The 22,525-nt window shown below is 45.6% G+C and overlaps 1 protein-coding gene across 5 annotated transcripts in view; it reads left to right on the top strand.

The window, feature by feature from the left end:
• The window catches only part of LOC119971968 (protein kinase C-binding protein NELL1-like), a 926,238-nt gene that overhangs the window by 13,454 nt on the left and 890,259 nt on the right, over nucleotides 1-22,525 (top strand). For all 5 annotated transcript variants that reach the window (XM_038808351.1, XM_038808348.1, XM_038808349.1 and 2 more), the window contains exon 4: nucleotides 21,511-21,681. In XM_038808351.1, coding sequence (XP_038664279.1) covers nucleotides 21,511-21,681 — 171 coding nt within the window. The remainder of the gene's footprint in view (nucleotides 1-21,510; nucleotides 21,682-22,525) is intronic.

Here is a 22,525-nt window from a genome sequence, read left to right as displayed (position 1 = left end):
TGGTGACCAGTACAATCCGAATGGTTTTCCACTGGGTGGGTTTGGCTCCCTCTCCCCCACGAAGTCTGCGTTGCTCAACACAGAAAATTGGTGCAGTGTTTACAGGAGACGTCCTCACAGTGTCAGGGACCCGGGTTCTATTCCAGCCTTCGGTGACTTTCTGTGCGGAGTTTGCACGTTCTCCCCGTGTCTGTGTGGGGCTCCGGTTTCCGCCCACAGTCCAAATGTATGCCGGTTAGGTGGACTGGCCATGCTGAATTGCCGCTTAGCGTTCAAAGTGGTTAACTGGGGTTACAAGGATAGGGCGGGAGAGTGGGCCGTGGTAGAGTTCTCTTTCGGAGGGTCGGTGCAGACTCGATGGGCCGAATGGCCTCCTTCTGCACTGTAGCGATTCGATGAGTTCCTTCTGTTTTCCGCGACCTTTCTACTCCAACTATTTTAGTCGCGCATGGGACTGAATTAATTTGACTGCATTTGACACACAGCTATATCTAAAACAAAATCAGTGTGATGAGAGTCGGCGGAAAAGGCCTGACAACAAATCTCGATCATTATTCATGTGAAAAGAGGCAGAGGCAGAGGCTCCGTATATAGTACTCAGTCAGAAAAGAGTCCAATTAGAGTTTGACTGACAAATAGCTGCAGAACAGGAGCGAAGAAATAATTAAATAAACTATCTGCCAGATTACACAAAAGGGTGTAGAAGCTGCTGTAAAAAGATCCGCACGTCCGGAAAAATAAAATTAATGAAGAGAGAGATTTATGTGAGCCGGACTGGAAGTGTCAGTAGTAAAAAGATTGTGATGGAAAGAGAAAGCAAGTGAACATGCACAAGAGCAAAACCCTGCATGTGTTGGAAAACTGGACCAAAAACCAGAAAATGCTGGACAACCTGAGCAGTTCATGCAGCACCTGCGAAGTGAGGAGAGTTAATATCTCGAAGATAAACGTTCATTCACCTGAAATGTAACATGTGTCCATTATTTTCTAGTTCATTAATAATTCTGCTGGGGGAGATGAAATGAAACAGTGTGTTATTTCTGTGCCCTTTCTTCCATGGAGTTTTTGATTTAAAATAAATGATGGCAGCACTTATAGTTCTTTGAGAAGTCTTACAACACCAGGTGAATGTCGAACAGGTTTGTTTGGAATCACTAGCTTTCGGAGTGTAGCTCCTACATCAGGTGAGTCCTGACTTCATCAGGACCTACTCTCCGAAAGCTAGTGATTTGAAACAAACCTGTTGGTCTTTAACCTGGTGCTGTAAGACTTCTTGCTGTGCTCACCCCAGTCCAACGGCAGCATCTCCATATTGTAGTTTGATAGCGCCTTTACAGTGACACAATTTGTATTATATTGCACCTCTGATGTAATAAAACACAAGAGGCTTCATAGCAGCATTATGACACAAAACACAACAGCCAGTCTTATCAGGAGGTCAGACGAGGAGGTTTTAAGGAGTATCTTAGAGGAGAGAGAAGCAGAGCGGTGTAAGGAATGGATTCTTGCTCGTGCACAGACCACTGCAGGCACAGTCACCATTGGTGGAAGAAATGAAATCCTAGACATGCAGGAAGTCAGGAATGGAGGAGTGTTGCAATATTGGAAGCTTGTAGGGCTGGAGGGGGTGACAGAGATAGGGATGTTTGAAAACAAGGATGAAAATGTTAATAACCAAATGCTGCCGGAACTTGAGCCAATTTGGGCCAACCAGTATAGGGTTGATGAGAAACGGGAATCTAGCACAAAATGATGCCACTCCTAGCTTGCAATGGTTTCATGGGCAATCATTTTGATGGCCTCCATCTGGTTTCCAGTGAGCTTGATCTTGTGACATTTCTGGGGCTGGATTTGAACTGTGACAACTGGTTCACAAGCCCCCGGTGAGTTCTCTGAACAGAGGAACCAGTGATCAGGCAGTCCCGGCTGTTTGTCCAAGTGATTCAAACCAGCAGAGAAGTTCTGAAGCTGGTGTGTGTTGTGGAGAAATGGGATTTACAATTATAGTAGTTCAGTTACTTGGCACATATACAGATAGCTTGTCTGTAGCTATCATTGTACTGGCTCTTTATTTCTATACACAAGAATAATTCTTGAGGTTGAGGTGATCGGTGGAACATGGTCACAAGAACAAGACAAACCTGTCATGTGACTGTTTTGTGAGACCACTGTTTTTCTGCCAAAATGGCCAAGTAAAGAATGAGTGTTATTTATTTGCAGTGGGAGTTGCTTCATTGCCCTTTCAGGGACCCAGCGCAGGCAGGGCAGGTGACGTTGCTTCCTTCTGTGCTGCACTGTTCAATGATTCTAAGTGAGCAAATTGATTTTATGATTTTGTTGGACCCTGCGACCTTGATATTTAAATTGAACGGCCAACTTTGGAAAACAAATCTGGAGGTGACCAATGTCACATTTTGCCCTAATTTTGAGGGAAGTTAGCCAGATGCACACCCAGTATGTTTCTCGTGACCTAATGTTCAAGTTAAAGAAGTGGTCATACTTAACTCTGTTCAACTTCAGCGGCGGGATTCTCCGACCCCCCGCCGGGTCGGAGAATCGCCGGGGGCCGGCGTCAATCCCGCCGTGTCCTGAAGTCTACGGCACTGGAGATTCGACGGGGGCGGGAATCGCGCCGCGCCGGTCGGTGGCCCCCCCCTCCCCCTGGCGATTCACCGGCCCGCGATGGGCTGAAGTCCCGCCGCTGTCATGCCTCTCCCACCAGGTGGCGCGGGCGGGCTCCGGAGTCCTGGGGGGGGGGGGGGGGGGGGGGGGGGGGGGCGCGTGGGGCAATCTGGCCCCGGGCGGTGCCCCCACGGTGGCCTGGCCCGCGATCGGGGCCCACCGATCGGCGGGCGGGCCTGTGCCGTGGGGGCACTCTTTTCCTTCCGCCTTCTCCATAGTCTTCACAATGGCGGAGGCGGAAGTAATCCCTTCCCCTGCGCATGTGCGGGGATGACGTCAGCAGTCGCTGATGCTCTAGCGCATGCGCGGACTTCCGCTGGCCGGCGAAGTCCCTTCGGCCCCGGCTGGCGGGGCGCCAAAGGCCGTTCCCGCCAGCTGGCAGAGCGCCAACCACTCCGGCGCGGGCCTAGCCCCTCAATGTTAGGGCTTGGCCCCTAAAAGTTCACATCACTCCATCACGCCGGGACCCCCCGCCCCGCCGGGTAGGGGAGAATCCCAGCCCAGGTGTCAATCGTACTTGCCAAGCAGGAGGCAGAGGCACAGGAGAAGGGAGGTGATGTTATGGCTCTTTGATTGGGAATCGGAGATTTTGTGGGATGGATTACCTGCCCCTCCGACCAAACAGTCCATCGTACCACACAGCAGTCCAAAGATATGTTGGTTAGAAAGATTGGCCTTGCTAAATTGCCCCTTCTTGGGGTTAAGTGGATACGGCGGGGGAATGGGCCCTGGTAGGGGGCTCTTTCAGAGGGTTGGTGCAGACTCAATGGACCAAATGGCCTCCTTCTGCACTGTAGGGATTCTGTGGATTTTATGGACCAGAAACCTGACTTCCCCACAGCGACCATATCCTGCAAATAGCCTTAATTGGGTCAGAATGGGAAGATGCTGCAGAAAACTGCCAGAAAATCTGATTGGTCAACAGCTTTGTAGTCCCAGCAACGCCTGAATTCAACAGTGGCCACTGCTGGAACTACAGGCAGTCCACCAAGAAGTGATGGATAATAATAACAACAATAATAATAAGTAGGTTTACATTGCAGTGAAGTTACTGTGAAAATCCCCTAATCGCCACATTCCGGCGCCTGTTTGGGTACACAGAGGGAGAATTCAGAATGTCCAAATTACCTAACAGCACGTCTTTCGGGACTTGTGGGAGGAAAACCGGAGCACCCGGAGGAAACCCACTCAGACATGGGAGAACGTGCAGACTCCGCACAGATAGTGACCCAAGCCGAGAATTGAACCTGGGACCTTAGGCTTGAAGCAACAGTGATAACCACTGTTCTACGTGATCCCGGTCTTCAAATAAATTAGGGATTTTGGTCAGATCTGCCTGGCAGATACCAGCGATGGGTGCTGGAGTGGAGTGGGTTGGGCAAGGAGGGGGGGGGGGGGGGGGGGATATTTAAGGGGGATGGATAAAGGGGTGGATCTTGGGCATGTGAGGACCCTTTCATAGGAGGCCCTCTCCCTTGCTGCCCAACATCAGCCTTGCCATGCCCCCGCCTTTATCAGCCACACGTAAGGTTCTGGTGGAGGTGGAAGGAGGCGACTAAGTAGCCATTAATTGGTGCCTTACCTGCCCATTGTAGTATGGGAGCCAGATCTGGGGTGAGTGTGAATGTGGTAGACAGGCCTCCCGATTTATTTTATGCTCCTTCAAATATGCTGACGATGGGCTGTTTAATTAAGCTCCTCGTTTACGTTTTTGGTTCAGTTCACCTCAGCACCTGGAAATAGAAAATGAGTGGAGCGTGGTACAGTGTCTCAAAACAGCAAACCTTGAGGTTGAGTCTGTGCCGGAATTTGGATCTTGCTGGCTTTCGGGCCGGGTTGAGCTGGGTTGGGCCGGGCATGCAGAGTGTCGAGGGGACGCTTCTCAGCTGAGGGATGCAAAGGGCAGTTTTGAACGAAGTAAAGGCAACGCTGCAAGACAAGCCAAGAAAAGTCTTTCAAACTGCTTTGGAACTGTCAACACTACTTTGCTCAAAGTGTGACAGAAGCTCTGTTTATGTGAACGGGGTTCCCGCTGCACCTCACTGAAGTGTGATTGTTGGAGAGTGAGCAGATCTATGGAATTTCACATCCCTATGGTTAGACCAAAAGTGTTGGTGAAGATGGAAAGTCAGGTGATGGGGCAACTTAAGAAATTGTCCGGTTTCCGGACCTCAATAGTCTTTCAATAGCCAGGCTTGAGACACTGTACTTATAATTCCTGGCCTCATTTCCTGGGGCCTCATCCGTCCAAATTATAATATAATAATAATCTTTATTGTCACAAGCAGGCTTACATTAACATTGCAATGAAGTTACTGTGAAAAGCCCCTAGTCACCACATTCCGGCGCCTGTTCGGGTACACAGAGGGAGAATTCAGAATGTCCAAATTACCGAACAGCACGTCTTTCGGGACTTGTGGGAGGAAACCGGAGCACCCGGAGGAAACCCACGCAGACACGGGGAGAACGTGCAGACTCCACACAGACTGTGACCCAAGCCGGGAATCGAACCCGGGACCCCAGAGCTGTGACGCAACAGTGCTAACCACCGTACTGAGACCATTCAGACATTATTCGAAACAGTCAGTGAGGATAGTGGTGTTGATAAATGAAATTCTCACTGGTAGGATTGAAGGGGCCTTCTGAGATGGGAGAACAGAGCAAGGAGAATGTTGTTATCGGAACTAGCTTTTCCTTTCCCTCACAACAGAGTAGTTGATTATAGCTGTTGTAAATTTCTAGTTCCCTTTGATATTCTCAGATTCTTCAGTGCTGGTCAGTCCAATATATATTCCCTGTGTCTTGTCATCAGGTTGAAGTCCTTACTTCCAGTATCTGGTTTTGTAACTGTGTTTGGCCTGAGGTCAGAGCAGTGGGGCCTCTTGTGATCTGAAATCTTTCACAGTTCCCTCGGATGCCCTTCTCCAATCTCTCAGGAAGTGGACTGGAAACATTTTGCTGACTCAAGGTCTCATGTGAATTGTGGAAGTTACCTCCCCTCTCAGAGACAACAAGTGAAGGTGCGGTGATAATCATAACTGCTTTTCACCTTAATCCAAATAACGGCAGATTCCTTCTCTCAAACCAAAAAACTGCAAATACACCGCATTATCCTTGTCAGTGAGCTTAATTCTTCCTGGTAAACGTTCTGGTTCTGACTGGAATTGGGCTGATGGAATTGGGTGTGATTCCCTCTTGTGAAGCCACGCTCTCTTCCCAACTGCCTCCTCCCCCAACAGATACCTTACCCTAACTGAGTGTTGGTGACTTCCATGGGATTGGTCCATGATCATGCTCGGCAAAGTGTTGCCGTTGCCTTCTGCTAACCGAGAAAGTCTCCCACTCCAAGACACACCTTCCATGACCACCAAGCCCTGAAGTGAGTCTTGAACCCAGACCTTTGAGCCCAGAGGTAGGACCCCACCCCCTGCGCTGATCTAACTGTATGATTGCCATCATATGGGTCTGCTCTATCCGGCCGTGTTCATTAGAAGTGGCTGTGCATCATTTTCCTCACTCAAAGATTCACTGGCAGGCCTGGGAATAAAACTGGCTACTGCTCAATCCAACATGGATTCTTAGTGGATAAAAGCAAATTACTGCGGATGCTGGAATCTGAAAGCAAAGAGAAAATGCTGGAAAATCTCAGCAGGACTGGCAGCATCTGTAGGGCGGGAAAAGCGCTAATGTTTCGAGTCCAGATGACCCTTTGTCAAAGCTTTGACTAAGGGTCACCTGGATTAGAAACTTTAGCTCTTGTCTCTCCCTACAGTTGCTGCCAGACCTGCTGAGATTCTCCAGCATTTTCTCTTTGGTTCTGGATTTTCAATGATTCAGATGAACTCAAAGGGTTGTGTCATTCCAATGATAAAAGGCTGTGAATACTCACCGAACTCCCAAAACTAACTTCTGTTGTTTACAAAGTTGCAGTTCAGGTGCTTGGCCTGATTCCGAACCTCAATTTCTCAGCCCTGAGGTTTTGTAAATTGGGTCTTGCATTGGTAGCCTCTACAAAGTGAAGGTCCTTCCCTGGAGGCACAGACGGAAAGGGTGAACGTTGCACAGATACAGGAAAAAGTAAATTTTACTTTTACAAAGAAGCTTATAATGTCGGTCAGAAATACCTCAAAGTACGTCACATTCAGTGACTTCAAGTAGAAGAGAGTTACATTTTCCGGAAGTAGCACTGACCCTATTGTTCAAAGGAAACTGTTACAGTTTCCCTATTGAGAAAAGTTCACTAAAAATATAACAATATTGCCCATCAGTAGTTCAGAGGTTGGGCATGAAAGTAGAGCAGTCAGGCAAGGAAAGAAGATGGAGCCATGATGTACTGAGTTCCGAGAGGGAATGATGTACGAGTTTGAGGAATGGGGTAGTTAGGAGTGGAAATGGTGTGCAAAACGTAGAAGACGAATGGAGCAGATGTCTTTTCCTGTTACCTTGACAACCCGGTATGCCTTGGGCTGGGATCATATGAAGCTGGCCTCAGGTACGAGTTAGGCTGACTCTATGCACCAAGTTCATCTCACCAATCCTTATAGTATAAGCAGGAGCAAGACGCAAGTTTCTGCTAGATTCAAGCAAATTTGTTCATCACTTGACGCTGTGGAGGCCTTTGCCATGTCCGGTATATTATGAGCTTTCAGGCAAATACTTTTGAGAAGTGGTCACAAACCAACGTGGGGAGGCAGTGGCGTAGTGGTTTTGTCACTGGACTAGTAATCCAGCAACCCAGCGTACTGCTCTGGGGTCCCAGGTTTGAATCCCACCAGGGAGTTGGTGGAATTTGAAGTCAATAGAAATCTGGAATTGAAAGTCGAATGATGACCATGAAACCATTGCAAATTGTTGTAAAGAACCATCTGGTTCACTAATGTACTTTCGGGAAGGAAATCTGCCACCCTTACCTGGTCTGTCCTACTTGTGACTCCAGACCCACAGCAAGGTGATTGACTTTTAAATGCCGTCAGGGATGGTCAGGAAATGCTGGCCCGGCCAGCGACTCCCACATCCCGTGAATGAATAAAGAAAAAAAAACTATTAAAATATGTGGCACAAATCATATAGTCTTTGGCATTTGAGTCACGGAGAGTAGCAAGTCATTGTCAAATACCTAATTAAGGGCATCCGCAGCTGCCTGGAGAATTTACACATCTCTTTAAGGATGAACCAACACAAGAGATAATAGAATTACAAGACTGCCTCTCTACCTGTTGCATACTAGATAAAAGAAAAGATCGAAACTCAGTTGTTGGCAGATAGAAGTGAATACCCCCATTCACCATCCCATTTCATCATGATGGCTATCTTAAATCTTCAGAGGTGTTAATCCACAACACGGGATGCTGTACAGGATCTTAGTTAGGCCTCATTTGGAATATTGTGTACAATTCTGGTCGCCACGCTACCAGAAGGGTGTGGATTCTTCGGCGCGGGTACAGACGCGGTTTACTGGGATACTGCCTGGTATGGAGGGCATTCGCGATAAGGAGAGATTAGATAAACTTTGTCTGTTCTCACTGGAACGACAGAGGTTGACAGGCGACCTGATAGAGTCGCTTATGAGTGGCATGGACAGAGTGGATAGTCAGATGCTCTTTCCTAGGGTAGAAGAGTCAAGTACTGGGGGACATAGGTTTAAAGTGCATGGGGAAAAGTTTGGAACTTATGTGCGAGGCAGTTTTTTTACAAAGAGTGTGGTAAATATATGGAATGCGCTGCCTGGGGAGGTGGTGTGAGCAGGTACGATAGCGGCATTTAAGGGACATCTAGATAAATATACGAATAGAGTGGGGCTGGATGGATACGGACTCCGTAAGTGCAGACAGTTTTAGTTTAGGCAGGTACCATGGTCGGCGCAGGCTTGGGGGGCTGAAGGGCCTGTTCATGTGCTGTATTGTTCTTTGTTCTTGAAATCAATATAAACACCATCCCTTATTTAGGAAAGGATGTGAACTTGAGAAAAACCACATGGAGGCAGCCAAGTTTGTGTTTGCTTTTAAAAATCAACTAAAGTTGTTCTCAGTTAGTCACCAGTTGCCAGTTGGTCAGAAAGTCAGGCCATGAGCTAACTGCAAGTCATCGAGCAGCCAGGCAATAAACAGTAATACCTTGAAAGAGAGCGATGCCAACAGGAAAAGCAGTTGTCCTCCCAAACTGTTCCAAATTAAAATTTGCTGGAGAACCAAGGTCCTAGTTGTTTGACTACAACATGCTATGAACCCTTCACTTTACAAAACCTTCCCATCAAATTTAAAGCATTAAAACTATCTATAGGCGCATAACTACATGGGAAATCAGAAATTGTAATCTTAAAAAGCGCATGACATTTACTTGTGTCTAATTGTGTGCTTGGGTGTGTGTGTCTGTGTGTGAATGAGTGTTTGGCATTGCATTTAATTTGGACTAATTGTCTGATGATAAATAGCCTTTAATTCTAAACTCACAAAAGCTTGCTGCTAAATAATTTAATTGTAATACACATTCCAAGGCTAAAAAACAACTTCACCTCTTTCCATACATAACATCTTGCTCACAAACAAAAAGAGAGCACATACATTCTGCCTGTGTCACCTTGCTGATAAAAAAAAATGTGACTTTTTTTCAGGCATTGCAAAAATAAAATTTTAGGAGAACTTTTTAGCGTTCGTCACCACCAAGGCTGTTGAAACATTTCCAAACTTTTTTTGAACACTGACTGGTAATTGTACCAGGAAATCTGTTCAGTGAAGGTGACCCATATACAGAAAGATAGAGATCATGACATATCTACTTGAACAATTTCAGCATACCTAAATCATTGGTATTCTAATGTTCTCTTTCGCATTGCACGTCTGGCTCCATCAAATTAATCACTCATAACAGTGAATCTTGTATAGTGCCATTTATGAGTTTATAAACTTGTTTCTTAATCAGTTGGAAGTATTTGGAACATGAACGAGGTATAAAAGAAATTTTTCATTTTTTTCAGCCACCTTTTCGTGATAACTTCCAAGCTTAGACTATCAGGTGGAGTGGAAAGAATCAATAATACTATTACAATATGTTTGGGAGACATAAAGGAATTTGATCAGTTGATAGTATAATAGCTGCTGGTTGCTTTCTAGAATAAAACTGTTTTGTAAAATGATTTAGTGATTTTCTTCGGCAAAAGTTTTAGTTTCATTGAATTTGATTTTTAAACTCATCAGCAAGCTTGAATCTTCGTCTCTTTGGATTGGTGCCAGTTGCAAGATATTTAATTACATCAATAAATTGTCTTCTAATTATGATTAACTTGTGTACAGGTTCAGATAGTGGAAGGATTATGCTTTCTCGCCAACCTTGACATTGCCTTCTGTGAGACTTGTCAGCACTTCCAGCCGAGGAGGCAGGAAGAAATAAGAAGCACAAAAGCCTTTATTCGTAATCAGATGTAGAAATGCTAGATAACAATTTGTCAAGAGCTGGAAAGAAGTAATTGATCTAATGAAAGGAACAAGACACACATCAAGGATCCAGACATCCTTAGTTAAGTCTGCTTGTGACTAGGATACAGAATGAACTCCTTAGCTCCTTATCCTTCGACGTCACAGAGACCTGATGGGCTTGTTAGTGTCCACTGGGTATAAGACAACTGCCCAATTCATATTTTTTAGGGTTATGTAATGAGAACAGCCTCTGACTTGAAATATTTTACAGAATTCTAATTGGTATAGATATGGGGGGGGGGGGGGGGGGGGGATGTGTAGAGAAGGTTTTTAAAATATTTTTACAGCCCAACAGTCTGTGGATTATAAATGCCTATTCCTTGCACCTAGTTCAGCACTTGTGTGGAGGACCAGTTTAGCAATTGTTTCCTGTTCAGAATAACTTATGAGTGTGAGTGTGCACGTCCTGGACTTGGATCAGTTAACATTCAACGCTTGTCCTGGTGCATTCAGAGGGTACACTTGCACGGTCAGCTCACCCAAAACCCTCACCTTCTAAAGTTGGGCACAGTAAGAAGTCTTACAACAGCAGGTTAAAGTCCAACAGGTTTGTTTCGAATCACTAGCTTTTGGAGCACAGCTCCTTCCTCAGGTGAAACGGAGCTGCACTCCGAAAGCTGGTGAGTCGAAACAAAACTGTTGGACTTTAACCTGGTGTTGGAAGACGTCGTACTGTGCCCACCCCAGTCCGACGCCGGCATCGCCACATCTTCTAAAGTTGATGTACATAGCAGCAAACACTGATTTTGGATACCATAGAAACAAGGTAAAGACAAATTCCTGATTTTCAGTATCAGATTTGATTCTATTAAAGGAAACGTACCAACTTGGGTCCTAAGCTGTTGTGATGCTTGGAGCAAAGAGAAGAGATCTTCGAGTCACAGGATCATTTATGGTACAGAATGAGGCCATTTATCCTGCCAGGACCATGCTCTTCATGGAGCATTTTTAAATTTATTTTCTTCAACCCCAGTTTTCCTCTTGTGCCCAAGAAATGGGAACGGATTCCTAACAATGGACGGTTCAAGATTGTCATGTTGTCTGGCCTCGCCCTCTGTGATTTGGGTGTTAGTTGGCAAAGGTTGACTGAATTGCTCACATCAAGTTACCTTTAAGAAGTGGAGGACTTTTTTCTTGAAGTGCAGCTTCAATGTGGTAAAGGAACTTCCACAGTCCTGTTAGGTCGGCACTTCCAGGATTTTGATCCAATGACAGTGAAGGTACAGTGATATATATCCTGGCCAGGTTGCAGTTATCACTTAAGGGGAACATGGAGGTGAATGCGATCCCATGGACCTTCTGTCCTTATGTTTCTAAGCGGTGAAGGTTGCAGGGATGGAGGGGGGGGATCGGGGAGGATAGTAGATACTGCAGTCACTGTACACCAGTGAAGGAAGAAGGGGATATTTAAGCTAGTGAGCTAGTGAACTTGTGCCAGGCAGGTGGTAGAAAGACATCGGCGTGTCAGGAGATGAGCTATTATCTTCACTAAATTCAGTCTCTGAATTTCTGGTTAATGATGGCCTACAGGATATTGAAGACTTGGGGGCTCGATGATGCATTTGTTTTAATGGAATATGGCCATCACCGCTGAGGCCAGCATTTATAAATTATCTGCTCATTGGTAACTACCCTTGAGAAGTGGTGGTGAGCTGCCTTTTTGAATACAACTGAGTGACTTGCTAATGGGAAGTTAAGTGTCAATCTCATTATTAGAGTTGCATATACACTAGATAGGGAAAGGGTGTTTGGTTTCCTTCACTCAAGGACATTAATAAAGCAGAAGGATTTTGATGACAATCCGGTAGTTCCTTGGTTACCATTAATGATGCTAGCTTTTTATCCCACGTTTATCCAATAGAATGTAACTTGATGATTCATGACTTGTGATCATTAGTTTAGGTGTCTGTATTATTAGTCCAGTGATATACCCACTATACTATAAGCGATTTTCATTTCATTTTCATACTACCATACACCTGAATGCGTATCTAAGGAGGACAATTAACCTCTTTCTCCTTGGGGATGGTCATTGCCTAACATTTGACTGGTGCGACGTTTGGTTGCCACCACGCACCACCAGCAACTGGAATGTTAGTTGGGGTCGGCATGGACTGCTTCATTATCTGCCAGTTTGCCAGTGGAGATGAACATCGTCCAATCATCAGAGAACAGCCCACCTCTGACCTTATGATGGAAGAAAGATGAACTATTGACAATAGTTGGGCTGGGGCCACTGCAATGAGGTACTCCTACAGCAATGTCAGGGGGCTCAGGTGACTGACCTCCAAACCTCACAGCCATCTTCTTTAGTGACAGGTGTGACTCCAACCCCTGGCGAGATTTGCCCCCAATTCTGATTGTCTTTAGATTTACTTGAGCTCTGTGACGTTACATTCGTTTGCAGCCCCTTACACTTTATTTCTGGAATTCTGGTCTTGTTTGGTACAAGATTGCAACGAAGCCTGGAGCTGAGTGATTTGGGTTCTCTCAAGATCAATCACTGCTGTTGAGTAAATGCGACTTGAAAGCACTCACGATTGCATTGCTGATGATCGAGAAAAGGCCGGTGAGGCTGTAATCGGGCAGGTTACGTCAGTTCTGCTTTTTGTGGACAGGATATCTTTGGACAATTTTTCACAGGAAGGGGCTGCAATGCAATAGTTGAGCTGCGAATAATGTTGGACATGCGGCCTTTGCTGTCTCCAGGGCACGGAACAATCTCTTGATATTGAATGGAATAAACTGTATTGAATGAAGACTGACATCTGTGATCGCGGGAACTCGGGAGGAGGCCAGTGGTGATCATGCACTCGCCACTTCTGTCTAAAAGTCGTCACAAGTGCTTCAGCTTTATCTTTTGAACTGAAGTGCTGGACTTTGCCATCACTGAGGATAAGGATGTTCGTGAAGCCTGCTCATCCCTTTAATTGCTTACTTATCTGCCACCTTTTGTGACTGGATATGGTGGGATTGCACAGCTTTAGAACATAACACCATAAGATACAAGAGCAGAATTAGGCCATTCGGTCCATCAAGTCTATTCCGGCATTCGATTATGGCTGATATGTTCCACATCCCCATTTCCCTGCCTTCTCCCGGAAATCCCTGATCCCCTTATTAATCAAGAAATCCCCTAATTAATCAAGAACACCAGAAACATGCGATCAACAGAAGTTACAAAGTTATTTGAAAGAGAAAATGATGCAAGTGATTATTGATTGCCCCCTGGAAAATAAATAAACCACGTTCTCCTTGGTGACTACATGTAGATAATACTGCTGTCTCAGGTAACATTTAGCGATGTGGATCGGACTCAGAGGGAAGGTGGCTTTAGTGGATATTGGAGGATTTCTACACATCCGATTAATACATGTTGGTGTGCACTGTATAGTTTGGCACTAACCATGACCCCTATTATCACAAATCTCCAGCAGCTCAGACAGTGTCAGACTTCGAACAATTCTCGAGAAAATCCGAACACATAGGCATTTAGGGAAATTAGATTATTTTCTTTTTAAGTGTTTTTTCTTTGTCCGTCTCTCTCTGGTGCTGAAAATGTTACTTTCAGTCCCTCAGCAAGAAATGGTGGCTGAGTGGGATTTCAGAAATAATTTCGATTCCTGTCATTGGTTTCCTTATTTTGTTGTCTGTATTAATTGCTTTTGGACAGCCTGTTTTGCATTGGTTTATTTAGCTACATTGTCCATGATCAAGTGTTGTTGGGATTTTCCAATGATGAAGATTGAATCAATAAGCGAAAGCGTGACACAAAGTTTGGCGGTGTTTCTGCGAGCTTGAGTCTAGGCCGGCTGAATGGCATGTTTAGCGGGCTGTTTTTCAGCACCTGCAGGGCGAGGAACGCTCCAGAGAACCACTCTTGAAGTCACTTCCCACAGTGATGATTGTTGTGTTATGCTTCTTCATGTAGCATGAACTGCTCCCTTGATGTATACTCTGACAAAGGAAGGTTCAGACCTGGAGATAGGTTTAACACATTTATTGAACAGTTAACAATTCCCCTACTTGTGTTTGACTCTCCTGCTGATCTTAGTATAGTAACTCAATCTAACTAACCAGTCTGCTCTAATCCGTGCGGTGGGTGTGATGCTTCCTGATCTGCCCCTGTCTCTCTGAGTGTGGCCTATGGAAAAGAGAAAGAGCATGTGTGCCCTTTTATATGGGTAGCCCCCTTGTGGTAGAGTCACCTCTGGGTGTGTCTTGACTGCCCATTGGTCGTGTCCTATCTTACTGACCTATTGGTTGAATGTCTGTGTCTCATGTCTCTGGTGCTCCCTCTAGTGTTTACTCAGTCCTAGTGTATCTATATTGACTCCTTGTGCATTTACAGTGATGTATATCACCACAATGAGCTCAGCTCACCTGTGTAGGTCGGGACACCATTTTTAAAGGCAGCCCCGATCTTTTGTGTAAATAGGAAGTCTAAACGTACGTATTTCCACATTAGTACTCATTTTGAGAGCCCTTGTTAGCTGCACTACAAGAGTCAGTGGTCATTTTATTTTTCTGGAATATGTCAGTGAGTGCTGCATGCAAAATCCAAATGAATGATGCACGGTTTTACATCCATGTGCGGGTAACATCATAAGCATGACTGTGGATTGTACAGTGCTGCCGATCCGCAGTGACTATCTGATCAGTACGGACCAATAATCAAATTCCAAATACTCAATTCCTTGGGGACATAGGACCCAGTAAATATACATTTCATTCTTGGCTTACAGTTCCTGTTATCTTTTTCTCTAATTTTCTCTTTTTAATTATTGAGTTTGCTTTTTAGTTGTCAATTTAAAATTATTTTCAATATTTTCTATATAAAAGGTATTTTTAATAAATGTTTCAAATAGCTTTTTCAAAATTTTTAACAAACCCTTTCTGAACTCAAAAACAATGAATAACTAACTAACTAGCTACCCCCACTTTGAGCTGCTGATTGAGGTTCACTCCTTAACGTGAGATATAAACGGATGCCATCCTTTATGAAACGCCTGCGAATTCCCTCTTAAGCTAAATAATAAAGGGGCTGGTTTAGCTCACTAGGGGCTGGTTTAGCTCACTGGGCTAAATTGCTGGCTTTTAAAGCGGACCAAGCAGGCCAGCAGCACGGTTCGATTCCCGTACCAGCCTCCCCGGACAGGCGCCAGAAGTGGCGACTAGGGGCTTTTCACAGTAACTTTATTGAAGCCTACTCGTGACAATAAGCGATTGTCATGTCATTGTCATTTCAATTTAACCTTCTCTACGCTCAGGAACTTCATTAAGTCTCCCAGCCCTATTGAGACACAGGATGGAGAAAGTGACCTTCAACCCAATAGGATCCGCCTCCTCGCCACCAGCGAGGTATAGGCTAAAACATCTGGCCCACCCCTGTCTGGAGGTCTGGCAAGTCCCACACCCCAAATTTGGCTCCTAGTGACTGGGGTCTAGGTTGAACTGTAACACTGTCGGCATGGTGCTAAAGAAGATGTTCCAGAATTTCCTCAGTTTCAGATATGACCAGAACATGTGCACATGATTGGCCGGCCCCCTCCCGCATCTGTGACAAATGCCCTCAACCCCTTCAAACACGTGACTCATTCTCAACCTCGTCAAACGTGTTCTATGAACTACCTTCAATTGTATTAGTGCCAACGTCACGCACGATGTCGACGCACAGGGGCTGGTTTAGCACACTGGGCTAAATCGCTGGCTTTGAAAGCTGACCAAGGCAGGCCAGCAGCACGGTTCAATTCCCGTACCAGCCTCCCCGAACAGGTGCCGGAATGTGGTGACTAGGGGCTTTTCAAAGTAACTTAATTGAATCCTACAGATGACAATAAGCGATTTTCATTTAATTTCATTTCATTTATCCTCCATGAAATTTCACACCAAAGCCCTTCTTCCAACATCTCCCCTAATCCCTCCTCCCATTTGGCCTTAATCCTATCCAGGGATTCTGATCCTACTTCCATAATGTTTCTCCAAATAGCGGAGGTAACTCCCCCCTTCCATCCCCAAAACCATCAACACCTCCTCCAGTAGGGGCAACACGGAGGCGCAGTGGTTAGCACTGCTTCCTCACGGCATCGAGGTCCCAGGTTCGATTGCAACCCTGGGTCACTATCCGTGTGGAGTTTGCATATTCTCCCCGTGTTTGCGTGGGTTTCACCCCCACAACCCAAAAGATGTGCAGGATAGGTGGATTGGCCACGCTAAATTGCCCCTTAATTGGAAAAAATTAATTGGGTATTCTAAATTTATAAAATAAAAATCACCTTCTCTAGCAAAGAAGGAGGAGGTAACATTGGGAACGGAGGGAAGATGTCCTTTATGAAGGTCCGTATCTCTGTCTATCTAAAGGCCTCCTTCCTCGGGAGCTCATATTTCTCCCTCAAATGTTGCGAAACGACCTTCAAACAAAAAGAAATCTATCAACGTGATCACACCTTTTCCCTCTCGGTCGAGAAACCCAGCGTCTATTCTTGCACGTTTAAACAGATGGTTTTCTCGGACTGGCATTAGTTTTGATCTCACCCCTAATGTAAAATGTTTGCGAAACATATCTTCGGTGTTGACACTACAACCGGGCTCTTTGAGTATTTGCATGGAGTCAATGGGAGTGGCGCTGTAGTCTGTACCCACAGCCCCAAACCTTTACACGCCCCTCCCTCCATCTGCACCCACCATATCTGGTTCCTTACCCCAGCATTGAACCTTCCTTAGTTCACCGCCCAGTAATAATGCCAAAGATTCGACAGAGCTAGACCGTCCTAGTGTCGCTCCCTCTGAAGCAATGATTTACGAATCCTAGGGACCTTACCAGCCCATATAAACAATGAGATCAATCTTTCCACCCCCACAAAAAAAGCTTTAGATATAACGACCGGTAGACACTGAAAAAAGTTTAAAGGTTTCTTTTTTTTCCTCCCTCATGGTAGGTTGGTCAGCTCCTTCTCTGCCTTACCTGAATTCTTATTCACCACAAGCGATTTGTTGCGTAACAATATCCTGTCCTGGTCAGCCACAAGACCATAAGTCAAAGGAGCAGAATTAGGCCATTCGGCCCATCGAGTCTGCTCCGCCATTCAATCATGGCTGATATTTTTCTCATCCCCATTTTCCTGCCTTCTCCCCATAACCCCTGAGCCTCTCTCCTCGAACAAACCTCTCCGTATCTCCCCACTCTCCCCCCTCTGAGCACGGCATCAAAGAGCACATTCGGTCAACAGCTCAAAGGTTCATAACAAAATAGGGCGTGAGTCAGAAAGTCAAAGAAAAGTGCAAAATGAGTAATAAAAATGAAGGAAATCTGTCTCTGATGCAGTGTTCTTTGTGTTTCTAATTCTAGGATGTGGTGTTGTGTTCACAAAGACCACAAATAGCTTTTAAATTGAATAAAACTATAGATTTATTAACACTACTTAATTGGATTCAACACTTACTCCTACACAACGAACAGTTGATAATAAACATATAATCTACACTCATCTACTACTAACCTCTACGTTAATGCATAACTATGATCTGCTCTCACTCACATTATCTTTCCTTCAGTCTGTCCTCTGGCTTCCTCCTGAACCTCTCACCCACAAGGCTTATATAGTTCTACATCTAGCTCCCTCTAATGGTTGATTTGGACATGAAATTAACCCTTACAGTTCATTACATTTATAATAATGTCACAACCGACATGCAACTTGGAAGACAAGCAGAAAGAACCCGAGGAGAAAGACACTTGCGTGCAAAGCGGCACACGCTATGATGTAGGTGAATAGAGAGTTGAATACCTGGAGGAAAGAGATAGTACGGCAGTAAACATAGGCCTAGAAAAAGGGGGCAACAAAACAATTGAGAGAAATGTGTACAGATCATAAAAGGCTCTCAGTCCTCCGCGAAGGAAAGAGAATGGAAATCAAAGATCATGACATGCCACGAGTTAGAATGGGGGAGAGATCAGAGTGCTGTTTGCCTGGAGAAACAGCACATTTTATTTTTAGTTTTGTACCTGAGAACTGACGAGAGAGATCAGCTTCTTGAATTTCCACATTGTTTCTTTCCATATCTGTTGGATCAACAGATAGATCCAGAAATTAATTTAGACCTGTTTTTTGAGTGCAAATTGAATGCAGGGAATGATCCCTGTTCCCGAAACAGAAGGCCCAAGCATCACGAGAAAATGGCCTTCGGGCCAACATTCTTCAGCACCTCCACAGGCAGCTCGCTCGACTGAAGAGTCAGGTTTTGGGGTGCCTGCCTCACGGCCAACAGCTCTCTGCAAAGTCCCAGAGAGGGGGACAAATACAGGGAGTAGCACTGCTGTGGGACTGTGAGGAGTATTTCTATTCATCCTGGCTGGCCCGGTAGCACATTGGTTAGCCCTATTGCTTCACAGCTCCAGGGTCCCAAGTTCGATTCCCGGATTGGGTCACTGTCTGTGTGCCGTCTGCACGTTCTCCCCATGTCTGCATGGGTTTGCTCCGAGCGCTCCGGTTTCCTCCCACAGTCCAAAGATGTGTAGGTTAGGTGGGGTCACTGAGTTACGGGGATAGGATGGAGGTGAGGGCTTGGGTAGGGTGCTCTCTCTGAGGGCCGGTGCAGACCCGATGAGCCGAATGACCTCCTTCTGCACTGTAAATTCTACGATTCTATGATTCTGGCTCCATATAAATTTTAAAAATTAATGAAATGCTTGCTGCACTGTCTTGGTTCATGTCTTGAAAACCCTCCATGGATCAAGATCAATGCCTGCACTGCTCAGGAGAGCCAGTATCTCATTAAAACAGCCCTTCATTCACACATGCAAGAGACCAAACACATGTTTTAGATACCCAACCCCGGTACCTGAACTACCTGACTCAAGTTTGGGTTGGACTTTTTTCAGCTATCCTTGAAGCGCAGAACATTGGTCCCTGAAATTGTGGCTTGATCTCAATTTAGGTCCATAAATGAATGTAATAAAGTCTAATTTCTGTGTAGTAATGTTTTTATTACGCATCCCTTCATGCTAACACCGCTAGTCGAATTTTCTGTGCTGTCCTGACTTACACGGCTGATGCCTTTGCTTAAGCGAGTCCACATCTCCTGACTTCTAATGTTTCTATATTCTGGAACTCTTGTGGTGCAAAGGGTAGCATCGCTGCTGGAGCTCCATCTTCGAGGCCCACCCTCGGTCTTGATGGCCAAGGAAGGTGGGTTCATAATCATAGAATCATAGAATTTACAATGCAGAAGGAGGCCATTCGGTCCATTGAGTCTGCACCGGCCCTTACAAAGAGCACCCTACTGAAGCCCATGTATCCACTCTATCCCTGTAACCCCCACTTAACATTGTTCGGATACTAAGGGGCAATTGATCATGGCCAATCCACCTAACCCGCACATCTTTGGACTGTGGGAGGAAACCGGAGCACCCGGAGGAAACCCACACGGACACGGGGAGAACCTGCAGACTCTGCACAGACAGTGACCCAGCTGGGAATCGAACCTGGGACCCTGGCGCTGTGAAGCAACTGTGCTAACCACGATGCTGCCGTGCTGCCCATAATGTGGGAAAGCAGGTCGAGTGTCAACTCGCAAATCCCTCCAACGCATGCCAATGGCGGGTGGCAAGAACAGGAGAGATGCCGCTCCGCCATGCGATTGGAAGAAAGTTAGAGCCTACCCAAAGCTCCAGATTACAACATACATGTGAAATTGCGTGTTGCCACAGCAACGTGGACTCCCCAAGTGATCTGTAACACAGCACGGCCGTGACTCCACTTCGTTTAGATTCCTCCATTATCATTTATTTGGAGCTCTCTGACACCCCTTTCATTTAAGTGCTGTTTGCCACACTGATTTATTTTACCCTGGCTCCCCCAGAGGCAGTACGGCTTTATGACTATCACTCAGCCTGAATTTGGTAAGGACAATTTAACATTGTTAAATGACAATTGTAAAATATACAGCTGACTTTTAATAAGCGCTGCATGAAGAGTTTTATGGTTGGGGCCTTCACAATTGCCAGTGATGAGAGCGCAGATTTATAAGATTTCAGATCTAATGTTCATCAGTACTCCACTGTTTTAATCCATTAATCCATCTTAAATTTCCTTCGCGTCTAATTCAAATTCGAGCTTCAAAGAAGGATATGGTAGTTTTCCTAATGTGTTCCGCTGTGTCGGCAAAGTCATTTCCTAAGACATGGAAAAAGTATTGTGTACAAGAAGGGAAGAAAATTAGGTTGTATTAAATATTCAACAGAACAATAGGTGGGGTGGGGTGGGGTGGGGTGGGGGGGGGGGAGACAAGAAAATGGTATGTGAACAAGATTTTCTACAGCAGGCAGGAGAAGAATGGTTATGGTTCAGTGAGGAAAGGTACTACAGTCCAATAGGGCAGCACGGTAGCATTGTGGATAGCACAATGGCTTCACAGCTCCAGGGTCCCAGGTTCGATTCCGGCTTGGGTCACTGTCTGTGCGGAGTCTGCACATCCTCCCCGTGTGTGCGTGGGTTTCCTCCGGGTGCTCCGGTTTCCTCCCACAGTCCAAAGATGTGCAGGTTAGGTGGATTGGCCATGATAAATTGCCCTTAGTGTCCAAAATTGCCCTTAGTGTTGGGTGGGGTTACTGGGTTATTGGGATAGGGTGGAGGTGTTGAACTTGGGTAGGGTGCTCTTTCCAAGAGCCGGTGCACTCGATGGGCCGAATGGCCTCCTTCTGCACTGTAAATTCTATGATAATCTGACTTGCATCTATTATATTGATTTGGAACTTTCTGTTCCTGTATAGCCGAGATCTTACACAGCCATGTCCAAATGTATCAGGATACTACCTGCTATTGAAGATGCTCATTGGGAAGCAGGAAGGTCCATTGGGCTGCTGAGGTATAGGTCACCTGCACCACACCTAGTGTAGAAGATGTGAAAGGAATTTTCTTTACTACGTGCCAACTACGTCATTCCTTACTTTCAGATTAAAGGTACACTCCCTGTCACACTTCATGCGGTTCTAAGGAGACTGTCTTGTCACTCAACTATAAACCAGATGCCTTTTCCAGTTGATAGGAACTGAGGATTCACACTTAGCAACGTGGTTTTATTTGAGGAAGGAAATGAAGGAAGATAACATGAGCCTGGCTTGAAATTGTTTTAAAAGAAGCAGACATGTCAACACGTTTCCTTGTTGGAAGTTTGTCTTAGATATGAAACGTGCAAAGAAAGTCACACTGTTTTCAAATCTGTTAATAGAATAAATCCAGCATGATATGTGTTTTAATAAATGCATTGTGACTGAAATGTGTTCATCTTGATAACAGCCTGCACTGAATCTTAATCTTGAATGGTTTGAACTTACTATTTGTTGTACTGAACACAGGTATTTTGAACTGGAGAGTAGCGGCCAAAGGGATGAGATACGCTATCACTACCGTTTCAATGGTAAACCTCGCACTGAGGTCTTTCCATATCGACTTGCTGATGGACTGTGGCACCAGATTGCACTCTCAGTCAGCGCCTCCCACCTCTTATTACATGTGGACTGCAACAAGTAAGATTTGGAATACTGTATTGATAGAGGTGTATGATTTGCATGGAACTCTTGATATCAAACGCTGTGAAGTCCACAGCCTCCAAATTGGTTGAATCATGTTACTTGTTTGTGATTTTTAAACCACCTTGGGCTTTAAACCATCCTACTTTGAGAAAATTATTGGCCATTGATTCCAGAAAACTGGTTTACTGAAGAATGGAATAGGAATGCTGGATAAGCCAGGGAAACAAATGCCCCTGAGATTCCCCAAATTGCACAGAGTGTTGAATCAGACGAGGAAAGCTGTGTGACCCATCCCCCCCCCCCCCCATAGAAATGGCCTCCCCCAAACAGACATCCGGCCCCCCTCCCCACGGGCATGACCCCCTACCCTCCCATGGACATCGGAACCCCCGGCACCCTCATGCAGAAGGGGAACACCACCCCTCGCTCCCCCAATGCAGCAGTTCAACTCCCCTGGCAGTGCCCAAGGTATCAGGGGGAAATGACCAGGCATGTCCCTCAGCTCCCGGGGTCTACAGGTGCCTCTGCCCCCCGGGCATCGTCGTAATGACTGGTTTTCATTTCTGAAAGCGATTTGCGCCAACGTGACGTCACACCGCCAGGGTGGGGAAGAAACGTCCTGGGTGGACATTATGGCGTTAGACCCTTTAATAATATTGTAATTAATTTAAAAGTATGTACATCAGGTTCACGCCCAGATTGCATCATCGGAGAGGGGGTGGGGAGATCTCAAACTGAGATCTCGTGGGTGCAAATCCCATTTTTGCCACTTGCCTTTACAGGATTTCCATCCGCGACTTGCACAGCCGCTGGAGTGCGGCGCGTTTTTCACTTTGAA

This window comes from Scyliorhinus canicula, chromosome 9, assembly GCF_902713615.1.
Source record: "Scyliorhinus canicula chromosome 9, sScyCan1.1, whole genome shotgun sequence".
In the NCBI taxonomy this organism is placed as follows: domain Eukaryota; kingdom Metazoa; phylum Chordata; class Chondrichthyes; order Carcharhiniformes; family Scyliorhinidae; genus Scyliorhinus; species Scyliorhinus canicula.
Note: the sequence above shows the minus strand (reverse complement) of the source record. Positions and strands in the feature narration are given on the sequence as shown.